This window comes from Ursus americanus, chromosome 26, assembly GCF_024610735.1.
Source record: "Ursus americanus isolate L20-20 chromosome 26, mUrsAme1.1.p, whole genome shotgun sequence".
NCBI lineage: Eukaryota > Metazoa > Chordata > Mammalia > Carnivora > Ursidae > Ursus > Ursus americanus.
Window position 1 is genome coordinate 9211009 of NC_142152.1, and position 18121 is coordinate 9229129.

At 43.2% G+C, this 18121-nt stretch overlaps 1 protein-coding gene across 1 annotated transcript in view; it reads left to right on the forward strand.

Moving 5' to 3' along the window:
- Nucleotides 1-18121, forward strand: part of SYT16 (synaptotagmin 16) — a 102704-nt gene that overhangs the window by 58598 nt on the left and 25985 nt on the right. Inside the window, 4 exon segments of the mRNA XM_045810562.2 lie at nt 1880-2092; nt 7521-7777; nt 13233-13673; nt 16908-17097. Of these exon segments, the coding sequence (XP_045666518.2) occupies nt 1880-2092; nt 7521-7777; nt 13233-13673; nt 16908-17097 (1101 nt within the window).

Genomic DNA, 18121 nt, shown 5'->3' on the forward strand with positions numbered 1-18121 from the left:
CTGGGATCACGCCCCAAGCCGAAGGCAGACGCTTAATGACTGCGCTACCCAGGCGCCCCAGGAATATCCATTCTTAAATAAGACAGAGAATAGATGTTTTGACCAGGCTGGTATTTAAAGTAGTTTTTCTTAAAAAAAAGTCTTTATAATTTCTTCTTAGCTTCTGATTCAAAAGTGATCTTCAGGACCCATCTGTGAATTAATAACCATACTCTTCCCAAGAATTACTGTATGACTTTTGGATGGGAGGAGCAAAGTTTTAAAAAATAATTTCCCACTGGGGCTCCAGGGTGGTTCAGTCAGTTAAGTGTCTGACTCTTGACTTTGGCTCAGGTCATGATCTCAGGGTCATGAGATCGAGCCCTGTGTCCGGCCCCATGCTGGGCATGGAACCTGCTTAAGATTCTCTCTTCCGCTCTCTCTCCCTCCCTCTCTCCCAACCCCCTCCTGATTCTCTCTCTCTCTCTTTCTTTCTCTATCTCTGAAAAAAAATCTCCATTATTTATCATGTCCAATTCACTTTCAACAAATATTTACAGAGTAGCCTGCCATGTGCCTGGCATGGAGATAGAGCCTGGAGGGATGCGAAAGTGGGTGGTCCACTGTGCCTCTTACTCTCCTGATGTGTACAGGTTAGGTGGAATGGTTGGGAATTAAATAGGTGAATCTGTCACAAAGCTGGAGGGAATACCGATAGGGCAGGGCTGAGAGCTATTTTACAGCTCATGGAAGAAGCCCTGAACCTGATTTAAGGGGTCAGTGAAAGGCTTTCTAGAAGTGATGTCTATACTGAGTCCAGATGATGAGCTAGATTCTTGACTAGTCTAGACAGGGGTTGGGGGACAATATTCCAGGCACAGGGAACCCTGGGTGAGTATATGTTGGTGGGAAGGGTGAGGGGAGCTCAGGCTTGGGAGAAAACACAGGATCTTCACCAATTTCTTCAAGATTTAACAAGCATTTGTTAAGCGCTTACTATGCAACAGGCATTGTTTTACATAATGGAGAGACATCAGGTAACAAAACAGGTATTTTCATGGAAGTCATGGGGGCGAAGAGAGGAATAGAAGCATTTCAAAGAAAATTGCTTAAGGTGGGACAATGAGGAAGGGTTTAGGATGAAGTGACAGTGGAGCTGACACCTCAGTGGTGAGAGGAGCCAGCCAGAAAAACACCGGGGGCAGGAGGGTTCCAGGCAGAAGGAACAACAAAGGCAAATAACTCAAAGGGAAGAACCATCTTGGCTTGTTGAAGAAACCAAAAGGGCCAGGGAGCGGATACGGGGAAAGCGTTACAAATAATTCCAAGGGTGTTTGGGTGGGGTTGTTGGTGCTGAGAAAGACCTCAAAACATTATAATATAAGCTAGTTTTGTTTTGTGTAAATTACATACACTACTGTGGGTGTCTCTTCAAAACTAGGACACTTTTGGAAGTTCTCAGTTGCAAGTATGTCTTCTCTGGAGTGGGGCTTGGCTCTTTGTGTTTTAATAACAGAGATGAGGCTAAGAGCATATTTTCTGTCATCATTGTCAAATGTCCTGTTCCCAGTTATAAGCACATGTCAGCAGCACAACAAATCAGCAGGGCTGCCCTGCTCAGCAAAAGGTCTTATTATGTCAATCAGGGGTGTCCCGATGGTGACTCCTGGGTTCCAGCCATATATTTCTACTTGCCCACATAAACTTTCTTTTCCTGTTTTATTCCTTTGGACTCAAATTTGTGTTTCAAAAAATGCTTTAAAACCTTTCTGTCTGGTTTGGGTCTGCTTTATCCAGACTAATCATTCATATTCTTCCATGTTCTTCCATTTCTCTGGATTATCGATCTCTGTATTCTTGTGAGCCCCACATGAGACTCATGGCTCTTGTTTGCTCCCAGTTAACAGCTTTGGAGATGATGAAGAGCCATGCACATCTTCTGACAGTGACGAAGAGGTGATCAAACAATTTGAGATTTCTGTGTCCCGGTCCCAGAGTTTCCATACAGAAGCATCTGAGAAAGGAAAGCAGGTGGTATTGGAGCAGAAATCAAAATTCAGCCACCTGCTCTCTACCCATGAGGAGGATAACACAGAAGTGTCTGCCTGTGAAGGTATTCTTTGCATGAAACCCTTTCTTTATCTAGAGCAGGGATGGACAATGGTAAGAACACCTTTGAGTCCATCACTATACTTGTATCTGAGAGTCCAGGGAGGAAGAGAAAATGAGGCAAGACCTACAGGCTGGAACAGAGTAAAGGGGTTCTTTCAAACCTCACAGAGGGGGTGTCATGCAAGGAAATGGGAGAAGGAATGGATAAGAAGTACCAAAATCTTGACCCCTGATTTGTGAGACCCTTCCTTCCTTCCTTACAGGTTATCATTTTGTATATTTTGAACACTAATGGCTAGAATTAACATGGTATTTATTAAGCTTTATAAAATCTCAATCTCTTCTGATAAATATAAACATTCTACATACCTCTTTGCTGACACTGAGATTCTGTGCCTTTTCTCTCATTTGGAATCAGAGTCTATTTTCTATCTGTCTACATAGCCTCAGACAATTTTTGAAATCTTTCTTTTAATAGCTCATATTATTAAAGCCACAGGTACATTTTATCTTTCAAGTAAAAATATGTATTACAGTAATACTGAATAACCCTTTTCAAACAGCACGTACCCTGCACATCTGCCCTCATTCCCTGCAGTTTCTGTCCCCTCCCCTGCCCCCGCCTCCATCCCCTGCCCCACAGGAGAATTGCTTGCTGAGCAAGAGCAAGGTCTTCTGCCATTCTCCAGCATCTTCAGACTGAGGACCTTCTGCAGTGCAAGGGGAAATACTCTGAGCTAGAGTAAGCACAGCTTGCGGCTCGTTATGGTAGGTAGGCCTTGTTAAGAGCCCTCCCTCCACACCACTCACACAAAATAACCTGGAAAAAGAGCAGTGAAATATTTCTTAGTGCTTTCCCTAGTGAAGATCCGGCATCTCTCGGACTCTTCTATGCCCGGAACCCTGAGTAGACACAGGGTATTGAAAAGGGAAGGGTCTGTGGATCATATTAGGTAGAAAGCTGGAAGAGATGTCACACTCCCCACTTTAGTGATCTGGTCTAAATGACCTGAGCCCTCTAATCTTTTCCTTCTTTCCTTTGGACACGTGGTCAGTCAAACCAATGGGGGCATAGTTGTAGGTCTTCCATATTTTACAGTCTGAGATTGAGAGAAGATAACAGAGAAGAAACGTCTGGCTTGACAAGGTCTATGAGGCAGCCTGAAAAAGAACAAAGTAAAAATTTTAAAAAGGAGAATATACAGAAAGAACCTTATTTATTTGTCAGCAGAAATGTTACTACGTTTGCTATCTGTCATGTAATCGTACTTGTTGATATGGGCCCACATAACATATTTTATTGCTGTTTCTGTTAGCCTAAGTAAGTGACCACCATATTGTATAGGTAGTTACTGACCTCTGTCATTCACTCACCCCTGTCCTGTTTTCTCTTTTGCTGGTGTTCCGTCACAATTCCAAAGCAGTGATCCTCCCTCTCTGGTGAGGGCAAATGTTAGCTGATGAGAGTTAATAGCGGCTCACTGCATTCTAAAGTTAATGGCCCCATTTCCCCAAAGCCCAAATGTCTAGTTTCTGACTTATACAAATGGCCCATGTTCCAAGAGTTCTGACAACCATTCTAATCCTCTTCCTTTCTGAAATTAGCAATAACTTTATTCATAACTGGTGATTCTGAAAAACTTGACACAGAGTGACAGGAAAGATCACATTTCTTTCTCTGTTGGAGAGAGGAAAAAGCACACTGCACTGGATAAATTACCTGTAGATTTTGAAGAAAATCAGTAGGATTTTCATAGGAGGGGATAACTGCATGCTAAATTTTAGGTTATCAAATGCCATGGAAATGTTAATGTAAATTTTATTGCATGATTTTTTGTTCTGTGTCATTTCTTTTTGTTCATCTTTAGATTTGTGAATTTGTTTTCAGCAGTAAAGAATAAGGAAGTGATTAAGCATGCACCCCAGAGAGAAGTTGTGGGTGTTTTTTTGCCTGTCCCCCATCTACTTAGCTTTTTTTCACTCTACCTTAAATATGATTTTTTAAGATAAAATTTAATTGTAGACAATTCTTCCACTTTAAAAATGCTTGCAAAATGTTGGACCAATGAAAGCAAAGGTCCAAATCCAAGTAAAATCTGAACCATGAATGAGTTATTGGTAGGTTTCATCAAGTGGGATCCTTCATTCTAGATGGAGAGGGGAGGTTAATAGCACCAAGCAAATGCTATCTTCATATCCCTGGCAAGTTCTTTCTTTCTCACTTATCTGACTTAGTGTAGTTGTGCGTTAACTGTCACTGCATCGCAGTGATGTCAGAGAGGGCTTGTGTGAAGTGATCCAGATCAGAGTCTGCATATCAGGTCTTCAGTTCTGCAAAGTGGACTGTAGAATGGTAGTCCACTTATCGGGGCCTTTATTTGTTTGTTTGTTTATTTAATTGTTTTTGAACAAAGCCTTCTTTTTGCTTGTGAAATATGTAGTTCTAAGATGTTTCATTAAAAGCTAGACCCTGGTGTCATTTAAAACAGCTCAGTTATCCCTGGAATCTGTGTTCAGTTTTGTTTGCGGTGGTGTATCAATTAGGATTTCATATATATCAAGGTGACATTGGGGTACCTGTCTGGCTCAGTTGGTAGAGCATGCAACTCTTGATCCTGGGGTCATGAGTTCAAGCCCCATGTTGGGGTAAAGTTTACTTGAATTTTTTTTAAAGGTGATATCAGAGTGATCATATATATATAATCTCAAGAGATTTATTGCAAAGAATTGGCCTATGCTTTTGTTGGAGCTGGCTAGGAAACAGAAATATAGAGCTCTGAAATCCATAGGTGAAATTTCTTTGTGTCAGGGACATCTCAATTCTCCTTTTAAGGCTTTCAATGGACTAATTATGTTGGATAATCTCCTTTACTTGAAGTCAACTGCTTAAGGGCTTTAGTCACATCTACAAAATACCTCCACAGTGTCTCCTCAATTAGTGTTTGATTGACTAATTGAGGCTTATAGTTTGGCCAAGTTGACACATAAAACTGACCGTTGTAGATGGTGGGCAGAAGTATTTGTATGTGGGTGGTGGTTGGAGGGAAGAGTTTGGGAGTGTAAAATAAAGTAACTGGGTAATAGGGTTATACCATGTCAAAGTGGGATATGGACTAAAAAGTGCAAAAATTTTTCTGTTAAAATAAATATGGTGTGTGTGACATAATTATGACCTATAATTCCTAAGAAGCTAGGAGACATTTCTCTGACAACAGGCAATTACATTTCTGTACGTGTTTAAGGTGACACGATCCTCTTTAACTTACAGGATGGGAAGATTGCTTTATGTAATGGTGAATCCCCTTTCTTTTTCCTCTGCCTCGTGACTTGTACCCCAGCTTTGCTTTTCTCATTCTTCCCTTGCTTGTCTGTCAAGGAAAATGGTTTGTTACATTAATATAGTTCTTATGTTTTTCAGTTATGAATAGCTTTTCAAGGCTTAATGTAGCTTTTGAAAATTCCCTTATTACTGATCTAGGTATTATCACGGTAGGAGTTAAAGTCATGAGACAATTTTATGGGGGTAATTTCTTGGCAAAGTTAGATTTTGTGCTGAAATCCTGCTGGGTGCTGCACACGTTGATGGATGACCCACTGTTTAATAGGACATTTTAGTGTTCATGTATATGAGGAATGGATGTGCTAATTAGAGCCTTAGAAGAAAATTCTGCTTTATGTTGTAGGGTTTTGCATATGGAATATCCCTTGTTCTATCACTTTCTGTGGACTTTTTAAAGTGTGTTTGCCAAATAACCGAGTGTGTGAATGTACAAATGTTATTGTGTCCTATGAAAGTGTTTCCAAGGGGCCCAAACTGAATTATTAAGAATAACAAGGCAGTTAGGGGAACTTCTCAGTGGATTGCCATGGTTTTGCAAAATCCCAAATCAGGAGTCTGAAGTTGTGCTCTGAGTACTAAGTGTGCCTAAATATGTTTTTGTGTAGTCTGCATAGGGTGATAATAGGGTGATAATATATATTTTAAGTCTGCATGTTTACTGCAGGTGGGTCATAAACTGCCTGGTAAGCCACTGTCGCCACTACTCCGTATTGCCACACACCTGGCTGCTTCAAGCATTTGTTAACCTGCTTACCCTTGAAAGTTATTGGAGAGTTGTGTGAAACCCACTGGTAGATAGACTAGAAAGCATAGGTATGTGGCTTAGTACCTCCAAGGAGCTTATGTTCTCGCTGAGGCTTTAAGACCAACAGTGGAAGCAGTTGCGACCATACAGTGTGAATAAGAGCTGAGTTCATGATCTACGCTCTGCCATCCCACTCACGCATCCTGTCTCTATCTCTAATTTTCTTTTATCTTGGGATGGTGACTTCTGGAGGAGACTAGAGACCAAAGAGAGAATACATCCTTGCCTACCTGCTGGTTGTGGGAGGAAAGTCAGGGTGAAATCTATTGCTTAGGAAGACCCTGCCAGTTTTTCTTTACTGTCTAAGGGTAACCTAAAAGGAGAGGAAGGAGATGCATAGGTGAGGGAGTGCTGACAGAGAAAGGAGAGAGACACTAAGGTCAGAGAAAAACAGTCCAAGAAGTCAGGGAAGATTCAGAAGTTGTTGGGCTTTGGATGGACAAGAAGGAAAGGGCAGGAGAGGGGGTTTGTGGACCATAGTGAACAGAAATACACAGCTAGTGTGTTCATGAGCCCATGAGACCGCAGGGGACAGCAAGGTGGGAGGCAGTAGAAAATGTGGTTTCCTGGGTTGGATGAGGTCAGTTTGGGCCACACAAGCGAGCAAGGCTAATATTTATGGAAAACGTGGTGACTGCTAGGAGGCTATTATTTCTTGTGTCCACAATGCTTCTCTAATGGCTTTTATCATCATTTTATAGATAAGGAAACAAAGGTTTGGACAGTTCAAATATTGTGTAAATTCTTAATGCAGAGCTAGGATTTAGACCCAAATCATCTGAATCCAAGTCCAGTGTTCCTTCCATGGAACAAGTAGAGAATTTTTACTTGAGAGAACCACTGAACCCTTCCAAGGAGAGGGTAAGATGATGAAAGTGGAAAAGAGAAAGAAGAATGGTAGAGTCAGGATACAATATGATCTCCATAGTAGATTGTGGCTCTTGCTTTCTAGATCTATTCCCAAAGTCTTGTGGCCATTAGTTCCAACAAAATGCTAAAGTGTTCATTTTATCCTTTTAACATTAGCATGCATCCTTCATATTCATATTGTTAGAAGGTATTAAACCTTCTTATGGCCCATGTAATGATGGTATAATAATGGTCTTTTTGGTTATATAGATCAAGTTTATCCATCACGTGGATGCAACTATGTTTCTGCAGGTGTTATTTGATGGGTTTTGCTTTTGAGTTCTTGATTTGTGTTGTTGCTACTGCCCAATTTCTGCAGGTAAAAAGGTGTAAAGTAATAGTACATTTGAAATAGTTTCCTTATTACGAATTTAGATTTGGATGGAGCCAGCCAGCTGAATTATTCTGAGAATCTGTCCTACGGTGAAGATGACCCCATTTCTGCCCATTCACAGTCCCCATGTGAGGTGGGGAACACCAAGCACCATGGTGCATCTCCCCAAGAGACCAGTGTGCCTCGTAGCCTCAGTCGCCAGTCTACAGAAGGCAGCTTGGAATTGGAGACAGCCTTTAATAACCGGGGATTTGAAGATTCCTATGCTACTGACAGCTCCTCCATGTGGAGTCCAGAGGCAAGTTATTTGTTTTCCATTCTTTTCTTGCTTGAGTGTTGTGTGCTTTCTGGTGAGTTCTTGCTTTCCTCTTGCTCCCCATGCCTCAAGAAAAAAAATTTCTCCAAAAAGGAAGCATTGCCTTGAGAAACAAAGACCTTAAGAGCCTTTATTTGAAATAAAATTTTTTTTCAGATGACCAAGTCACTGCCCCTGTGTGTACCAATACAAGGGGGTACACAATAAAAGATTCATAAATAAATTTCTATCAAAATGAGGGAAAAAAGAGTGGTGGTGGAATGGACCCAGCAACAATTACACTTCTTGTTTATATAAAAGAGTTTTTAGTTCTTCAGAGAAGACTGGTTTATTTCCTTCATGGTTTCAATTAAACGGAGTCTATTTTTATTTGCCCCAAATCTTGAGTTATGATTACTTGAATAAAAGAATTATTTGAAAATTAAACTAAAATACAATGGCGCTCCAAATGAAATGATGCAAGATATTATGAGGATCTTGCTGTATATTTGTTGGATTTGAATTGAATTCAAGATCTAGGAGGTGGCTTTAGTTTGTGATGACCCTCTGGCCATTGACCTTGTTTTTTGGAATAAATCTTTGATAAAGGATGATCCTTCTAAATGTATTTCTTGTTTAAAACTTACCCTAGAATATGCCTAACCACCCAGAGGTATGATTGGAGGTGATTATTGTAGACACTACCATTTATTGAACAATTACTATGTGCCAGGCACCGTGATAAAGATTTGCAAACATTACATTATCTAACAGGCATTTTTGGTTATTCTTTATTGGCTAGATCTCTTTTATTATGATTCTGTGACGTTAGGAGATGTTAAGTAATAATGTCTCATGCCTACTTTGAAATTAATTTTGATGAAATATGTAATATAAGTATATAAAATATTAATATGATTTGTGGGGCAAGAGGAAGGAGAAGAGTGAGTGGATTTTGTTAGCATCAGTCTGACTGGGAAAATAAGCCAGCGGAATCTCCCATTAGGACCTAGACTGTCGTACATACCAAATGCTCCTCAAGGAGAAGAAAAAATAATCACAGAAAATCGTGTTCCAAAACCTTGCCGCTGCTGCACTGGGATGTGTAGAGAGAGCATAAGGAGGTGCGCACATGGGGGTGGGTGTGTGCCTGTGTGTTGGTGTTACCGCTGAGGACAAGAAACAGTAACGCGGATACGTGGTTTGTGGCTCCTTGAGAGCAGCTCTGCATATAGAGACACCCAAAGCTATTAACCTTGTAAGTTTCTTTTTTTGTAAATTCTGCTTCCCAGTTGGTTTCCTGCTAAGAAGTCCTATCAGATCCCACACAATAACATTTAACATTTAAAAATATTCTTTTCGGCTTTCTCACCACAAAAAAAAAAAAACAAAACAAAACAAAACTGTTTACCTGCCTCTTGATACTCTGTCCCCTTGATAACTGTTCCCTGAGGCTTGGGATTGCTTTCTTCAGGTAGCCTCCCATCCGCCTGACTCATGGAGCTTTCATAGAAGACTTGGTGTTGAGAGCACTAAATGTTCCCAGACTCCAAAAATACCCAGACATCTCTGTGTGCTCCATTCAACCTCCTATCTATTTTGAGACAAAAACTGTAATTTGGTGCTCCTACGGTAGAACGTCGGCTGCAGCTCGGAGGCAGTCCCTGTAACTGCCTGCTTTGCAGCCTTCGCTTGCCTTTTAAGAATTGATTTATTTGCCTCTTAGCTGTATTAAGAACCCTGTCTTCCCCTGTGTATCTGGCATCGGGAACATATTGCAGGTCTGTTTACTTGGGGCCACACAGATGACATCAACACTATCTTACTAAAACACAAAGGCTTTCAATCTGATAGAAAATCTTTAAACCTCCGAGGGTTTTGACAGCATGGCACAAGTATTCCCATCTTAAAGAAAAATCTGGATATTAGAACTAAAAGAATCATTTATTTTGCCTCAGAAGGAAACCAGCCATGCAGTGTGACTACCTGTTAGGCTGATGGATTTTTGAACGCTGCTCTTCTCTGCTGGAAAAGGCCATCGACTTTCTCCTGCAGACCCAAGGCTTCGCAGGGAAGACAATGGGAGGGTGGCTGGTGATTTTGAGCACACAGGGAGGCAGGTGTCCCACTTTTCATCTCTGTTTTCTACTGATTAACTGGTTGGCCTTGAGAAGTTAATTAAAATCTGCCAAATGGGGATAAAAACGCAGAGATTTTTACCTTGCAGGAAGGTCAGATGGATTAGTGGTGTTAACAGTACCCGCATGAGGAGAGCCTGGTGATGGGCAACGTGTGTGGAAATAATTAATTGCTATAAAAATACCAGCCTTCCCAAATCTTTGTTTCAGATCAATCCAGGAAGGGGCCACAAAGCCCAGCTTCCCTGTGCTTCAGCTTGGATCGGCCCTGTCCAGAGCCTGGCTACGGCCTACAGCTCTGTCTTAGGCAGGGTTCTGAGGAGACTCGTCTCAGACACCTCCAAAGGACTTCCCGCAGATCTGCAGGTGGAGTGAGCATTTGTCTGAATAGATAGCCTGATGGATAAGTGGAGAGAGACTCAGTGACCCAAATATTTTTACCTCGCATTGAAGTTGCTGACAAAACTGGGAACTGTTAACTATCATTAAGAGCAGGGACTTAAAAGGATGTGAAATTCAAAGTAGTATGTATTTCCATCTTTCATCTTACTCCCGCCTCACCCCACACACTTACTACAAAGATAAATAGCTATGGTGAGAGGCTTGGGGAGAAGAAGGGAGACATCATGGTTCAACATAAGGTTTGGGATTTTGAGCATTAATACTGATAAATCCTGCATTGTCCTGGCAGGGCATATGATGTTGGGGGCAGGGAGTGAATTTCTCAATCTTAAGTTTCCTCCCCCATAAAATGAAGATATTAAAATTCCTACCTCATCAGGTTGATGTGAATTTTTTTTTTTACAGATTTTATTTATTCGACAGAGATAGAGACAGCCAGCGAGAGAGGGAACACAAGCAGGGGGAGTGGGAGAGGAAGAAGCAGGCTCATAGCGGAGGAGCCTGATGTGGGGCTCGATCCCATAACGCCGGGATCATGCCCTGAGCCGAAGGCAGACGCTTAACCGCTGTGCTACCCAGGCGCCCCTGATGTGAATATTTTAAAAGATAATATTTCTTAGCTGGATTTCCCAAAAAGCAGAGTCTACTTTGTCAGGATATACAATCCCTGGGAACAAGAGTAAGGGACAAGGGGGCAGTGAGGCAGGGAGGAAGGGAGAGCCGTATGAGAATGTGTAATCAAGTTGGCCACCACAAAGTGTGACTCATGGCTTGATCTTGTGGGCCCATGCTGTAAGAAGCTGTATTAACTGATCTTAGGATACTTGTCCAAGGGGAGACAAGCTTACTGCATGAGGCATGAACCTCACACACACGCTGGACTTTATATACATGAATGCCAGCCAGGATTCTATAACTTTCCACTCATTAACATCAACAGAGAGGCCTGTGGTGGGAGTTGAGAGTCGCATTGCATGGGCAGGAGGTGATATCTCCTTGGGCTGTGTCAGGCCGAAGCTACTTAGAGCCCGACAGGCTACACCTGTAGGGGGAGACGCAACAAAAGGTGAGGCCAAGAAGGTCTAAGTGTATAACAGTGGGCTTTTGCAGTCTGTAAAGGGGTTAGTATGGTACCTGGCACAAGGGAGGGCTTAGTGGATGTTGGCTATCATTACTTCTGATCCAGCAAGCAATATAGAGACGATCAAGAGTAGGCTAAAATAGATGGGCCTTTTAACAGAAGACTGTGACTTGATTTCTGAGTTAGCCTAACTCCTTGGAGACTTGCTTCTAATATTATATCTACACTAGTCAGTTGTACTCAGAAGTCTCTATAGCAACCACTTTTATCACTTGAAACTAAGTACCTCTGAATAGAAACACTCTCACATGAATGCATGCTGAGGAAAGAATATAAGGAGCTTCCCTTATTTTGCAAGAAGCCTAAATTTTCTCGGTAGACTAATGTGAATTTTAAAAGAGAAGGCATTTATTCCATGTCTCCCGTGTGTCAAGTCCTTTCATTTTCACAACAACCCTCTAAGTAGTTTTCATCCCCGTCTTACTGTTGAAGAAAACCGAGAATGGAAAGGATTAGATAACTCATCCAATGCCGTAGGGGGAGGAAGTGGTAGACCTGGGGTCCCCGAGGACGTCTCACTCCAGAGAACCGTGCACTTTCACCTCAGCTCTGCAGGGGATGTCTTGTTGATGAATGTGCATTTTTGAGGTGCTTTATTATATATTTTAAAAGAGTCTTTAAATTAGCAAAGCCTAGTGTTCAATTACATCAATGAGAATGGATTCCAATGTATAATAAGAATCAGGTCAAAGTTTAGTTATGAGTAAGTATCATGCCTTCATAGAAAAAAATCAAATTATGTTGACATTCTTTATAGTTGGTTGGCGAGTACTTCATTATAGTAATGCAGGTCAGCTCAGCTTTCGCAGTGAGGTCATTAGATCTGACTGGCTATGGGTGAATTGTTGTCTAAGGGTGCTATTTTATAATGAAGGGCCCATGTTTGAAAATAGGTAGCATCGGTCCGTTGATGGGGATAGATATTGATGGAGTCTAGTCTGAGCCAGGTATTTTTCCATATCTCATAAAACCTCACCACAGCACTCCCAACGCTCCCTTTGCAGCTAGAGCACAGAGAGGATGGCCTCTTTGGCCAGACCAAAAAGCTAACGCATGGTAGAGTTATGATTTCCACCCAGGGGTTCTGTCTCCGCATCAGTGTTGCTGTTTGCTAAGCGGCTGCTGCAGGTGCCCGCCTAAACCTTTAGGACTCAAAGTGTGGTTTGAGGCCAGCTCTGACAGAGAAATGCAGAGTCTCAGGCCCCACCCTAGTCCTCTGGAATCAGAGACTATGAGTGACTCCAGTCCACGTGAACGCTCGAGAAGCTCTACCCTAAGCCTTTTCTTCCACATAGCTTGGAAATCTACTGAAGGATCATATGTCTGTGAGCCCCAGGATTCTCATCTGCAGGAAGCCCTGACCCTTGGAGCGCAGGCCCAGACTCACCCATTTCTCCCAGGAACTCCAGAAAGTTGTGTTTCTTGGCAGTTGCAGAGTTGACTAATTTTAGACTTAGTATCTCAGTTTCAATGATAGTGGTCAGTTGTGCTTTTTGAGAGTCAGTGTATATGAAAACACTTTGCAAATTATAAAAGCTTTCTTCATTCATTCCAAAAACATTCATGAGGCCTCACCATATGCCAGACATTGTACCCCTAAAGAATTCACAGTCCAAGGGAGACGCAGACCAGTAAACAGACCCTTCTAACATAAAAGGATATGTGCTAGTCATCAAAAAGCACAGGGATCCGAAGGAGCGCAGAGGGGCACCATCTCACCAAAGGGTAGTTGGGCATTATTGTTTCCATTCCTAATCTCTTCCTCTGTCCGCAACAGGAACTGGATGGGGCCAATTTTCAGGTGCCAACTGAGGTCTCGGAGCCCATCTCGAAATGTGGTGACCTGGATGTCATCTTTGAATATAGAGCTTCCAGCCAGAAGCTCACAGTGACCATTGTGAGAGCACAGGGCCTCCCAGATAAGGACCGAAGTGGTGTCAACTCCTGGCAAGTTCACGTAGTGCTGCTGCCCAGTAAGAAACAGAGGGGCAGGACAAGCATACAGAGAAGCCCCCAGCCTGTCTTCAAGGAGAAGGTCACCTTCACCAAGCTGGAGCCCAGGGATGTGGCGGCCTGCGCTATCCGCTTCCGTCTGTATGCTGCCCGCAAGATGACCCGTGAGAGAATGATGGGAGAGAAGCTGTTCCATCTCAGCCATCTGCACCCAGAAGGGGAAATGAAAGTGACTCTGGTTCTGGAGCCAAGAAGTAATATCAGTGTGAGTATGTTAAATGGTGCTGCTAATGATGCGGGTATGTTCAAGGATCTGGAATCGTCAGCCCTTGATTTAGTACATTCAGCCTGTGAATTCAAACACCTTAATTTAATTTTCCATTTGGCTCTCCTCATCCTTACAAGCCATGATTTGCACTTCATGGTACAATGGTTTTTTTCTTCATGCCCATCTTCCCTATAAGCCGATGAATGTATTCCCTGTCCTTTTCTGGAAATGACATCAAGTGTGGGGGGAGGGCTTAGCCTGCTGATTAACTGACCTGTGATCTGACCATCTCCCTCTCCCCACCCTTCCTGTGCACTCTGATGAACCTCAGAGATGGGATTTTCAAGGGCAGCTCTTTAGCGTGTGTGTCTGAGCGGGCTACAACAGCAGCCCTGATCTCCAGCCACTCCTAAGACTTTCCGTGTACGCGACCGGGCTCCTTCCATGTACCTTCTCCCCTGCGTCCCCTGCTGGGGTTTTGAGGAAGGACAGCACAGTTTTTATGTCTCCGAGATGGACAACCCACTGTTGCTGGGGGTTAAATGTCATCTAGTACGAGGGCCTCCATGTGAAAAGATCAGGTAGCTATCCTGGGCTTTTGGGCCAATCAGTCATCCATTCAAAAACATTTATTTTTTTGTGTGCCTGTCATGTCAGATACTGTACAGGCAGATGGGATGTAGGAAAGCACAAAAAGGGTGATCCTCTGCCTTCCAGAGCTTACAGCCTGGTGGAGAAGGGGCAGCAAGAGCAAACCCGGGTTTGCAAGGGGGGAGAGAGAGGTAGAGGCTGCTGTTGGGTTAGAAGGTCAGTGACTGTGTCTTTGAAGTGGTAGTAAAACACAGAACTCCACGAATCAAGGGATGAAGACTGTGGTGTGCAGATGAGCAAGGATTCCAGGGGGAGGGAATGGCACATGCAGGCATCAAGAAGTAGGAAGGAGCTTGTCCTGTCTAGGGGGAGGAAAGGAGCCAGAAAGCCTGGAGTGTAGTTATGGGAGATCCAGCCATTTAAATCTTAAATAGATATCTCAAAATTAATATCTCCAGACTTGTCTTTCTGAATCTATTCTACCTGCAGCCTTCCCAACTTGGCTAAAGGCAGTTCTATCCTTTTAGTTGTTCAGGTCAACCTGAAATCCTATTTGCTCTATCTTCCAACTATAACCAGAACCTAACTCTGCTGGATTACTGAAATGGACTCTTAGTAGTCTTCCTGCTTTTGCCTTTGCCCCTTACAGACTACTCCCAACCTAGAAACCCAAATGAACCTTTTAGGGGCACCTGGTTGGCTTAGTCCATTAAGCATACGACTCTTGATTTTGGCTCATGTCATGATCTCAGGGTCCTGGGATGGAGCCCCACATCGGGCTGTGAGCTCAGTGTGGAATCTGCATAGGATTCTCTCTCCCCTCTGCCCCTCCCCCCACTTGTGCTCTCTACCTCTCTCTAAAACAAATAAATAAAATCTAAAAACAAAACAAAACAAAAACATAGGCCAGATCATGTCCCATTTCTGCCTAAATCCCTCTTTTTTCTTAAGCTCAGAGTAAAGTATACCTGAAATCATGGAAAATCGAAGCCAGAGGCGGTCAGAAGGCATCTTGCATTATAAGGTATAGGAATAGGTATGATCACACCCCTGTTTCTCTGTGACAGGCCCTGTCCTGGGGGCACAGAGTTGAATGGGGAAGATGAGCCAGTGTGAAAGAACTTTGAAGGTAAACATTCTTCATCAGTTATCTGTTGATCATGATTATATGCCAGGCATTGGGCTATGCACTAGACTGAGTGATTTATAAGGATTCAAATGTGATGGGAGAAGCAAGCTCTGTTGTGAGAGGTGCCTTGGTAGATGCTTCTGTAGAAGCACAGGGGAGGAGGGTTCCTTACCCCAGACTGAGCAAATATGTCACTACCGGACTGTCATCATCTAGACAGCAGGGCCTATCTGATACCTGTCAAAACCAGCTCTCCCTATAGTTTACATATTGTGTTCTTAAAAGCCCAGGGCTCTACCATGGCGTGGCAAACAGGATTTTTTTTCTACAGATGTGAAGAATATTTAATTACTTTTAGTATGTTTATTTTGTGGGTTTTTAAAAAAGATTTTATTTATTTTTCAGAGAGCGAGAGGGAGCGAGCACAAGCAGGGGGAGCAGCAGGCAGAGGGAGAAGCAGGCTCCCCACTGAGCGGGGAGCCCGATACGGAGCTCAATCCCAGGACCCTGGGATCATGACCTGAGCCGAAGGCAGGCGCTCAACCGACTGAGCCATCCAGGTGTCCCTTTGTGGGGTTTTGGATAAGAAGTTTTAGGAAATGATTTCAGATGTTGAGAAGAAAGTTTGAGCTAAGTCTGATGCACTTGTTTCTGGTGAAGGAGGTGGTGGTTCTGGGAGGCTTGCTATCTTGCCCCCAGAGGGCCAGTGCCCACTATGCTTCTTGAGTGAGAGTTAACATCCTGACTTACTTTGCTCTCCTCCTCCCAATGTGTCTGGTGTAGAAAGGTGGGAACTTTGGAGAAGCAAGTGTGTGGATAAACAGGACAGAAAGCGTCGTCTCTCTCCTAGGCTCACCTGGTGCGTGCAAAGTCTCTGAGATCCACAGTCCATGCATGGACTTTTTTACCAAACAGTCATACAAGTGCTCATTTCCAGTGTAATTCATTTCCTCAGGGGGAAAAATGTAGCACCTGGCATATTCCTGACAACCCTAGGAAGCAGAACTAGGGGCCAAATGTTCTATGTGGTGGTAGATGGTAGCGGTCATTTCTTCTCTAGTGAAGACAAAGTGCCTCCTGTATTGCTACATTCATCCAGAAGCTGCAGAGAACAGAAACAAAACTCATGCCTAGAGTGGGTGGGTTCCGTAGAAACATTCAAGCGCAAATTACACAGGAGGGAATTCTGCTCTATATTAAATGTATTCTTAGTTCTTCATGTGTCTGAGAGGGTTTGATTTACACCAGCAATAATATCTTTGTCCATTTCGTCTTTAGAGAGGAAATGTTGAATGGAGACAGCTCTCGAAGCAAATATGTCAGCAAAAATGCAGGGCATCTCATTCACGACTGCACGCTGCAGGCCCATTATCATTCACACCAAGCGTGCCCTTGGTCGTCTTTGGCAGCAGTTGACATTGGGCCACCATTTCACCGAACATAATATCGGCTTTCTGTAAGAGAGTAGTGCAGCGTAGACCAATGGATTCTTTGTTGTTCCTCCCCTCCAGAGTGGAGAGTCTCCGCTCAGCCCATCTGCAGTTTCTCACAGTGATAGCGCTTCATCCACGCAGTCGCTGTCGCATGGAGGGGCGCCAGAGCTGCTGGTGGGGCTGTCCTACAATGCCACAACGGGGCGATTATCTGTGGAAATGATCAAAGGCAGCCATTTCCGAAACCTCGCTGTTAATAGAGCGCCTGGTAAGTGCATGTCTGTACCCCCAGCTCTGGGCCTTCCAGGGGCAAGTGGAAGACTGTGTTTGCTTTTTGGTCTTAACGCTTTAACTTTTACAAAGAAATGATCTCGGTATGACTTAGATGTGTGTTTGACAAAGTGATACCTCTGAATATTTAAAATGCCTTTCTATCTAAGTAGATTGCAGTCTTCTTCGATATCTGGATATATCTTGATGCAAAATAGGCTGGCCTCTACAGGTATATGGTTAAAGGGAAAAGAATGATGTCTCTTCAGCAACATAATGTGTATGGGCAATTAAAATCTGCTAACAGGTTCCAGGCCTGCAAACACCTTTCAAGAGGCGGAGCACAGCCTTTGGAGCGAGGCAGATCCAGGGTCAAAGTCCAGCTCTACCCACTTACCCATTAGCTTCGCTCTGATCCACTACAATTTAACTCTCTATTAATCTCAGTAGAATCATCTGGAACAAAGGGATATTAATACTTTCCTTATGGATTTTTGGGGGGGGTAAATAAAATGATTTATATAAAGCATTTAGCCTAATGCCTAACACACAGCATATGAGAAATGTTAGTGGTTATGCTGCTGACAGCGGAGGAGGTGAAAGAGGAGGGTCTGGGGCAATAGAAGCCTGACTTACCAGCAGACCTACCACTTTGGAGATCACCACTGGGAAGAGGGGCTCAAGACACCCCTGGGGCTGCAGTCCCAGTTCAGAAAGCCAGAATAAAAATGCTGCTGCTGGAAACAGCCACACCTGCCTATCAGGACCCAAGAAGTTAGAGACTGAGCTTGGAATAATGCTGCTAAAAATTAGCTTGGCTTTAATGATTGTCTGCAAAAATAGCTCAAAAGGGTACAGGAAGGTGGTTTCTGCCTCACTTCTGCCTTCTGGATCTCATGCAAGTACATACAACCAGAGGAACCTAATTTGAATCTGGAATTCTAGCTGCAAGAGAGTCTAAAAAATGTTGTTGAATTTCCAGCTTTTCAAGTCCAGAAGGTAAACTAGAAAGGGTAGCGTGG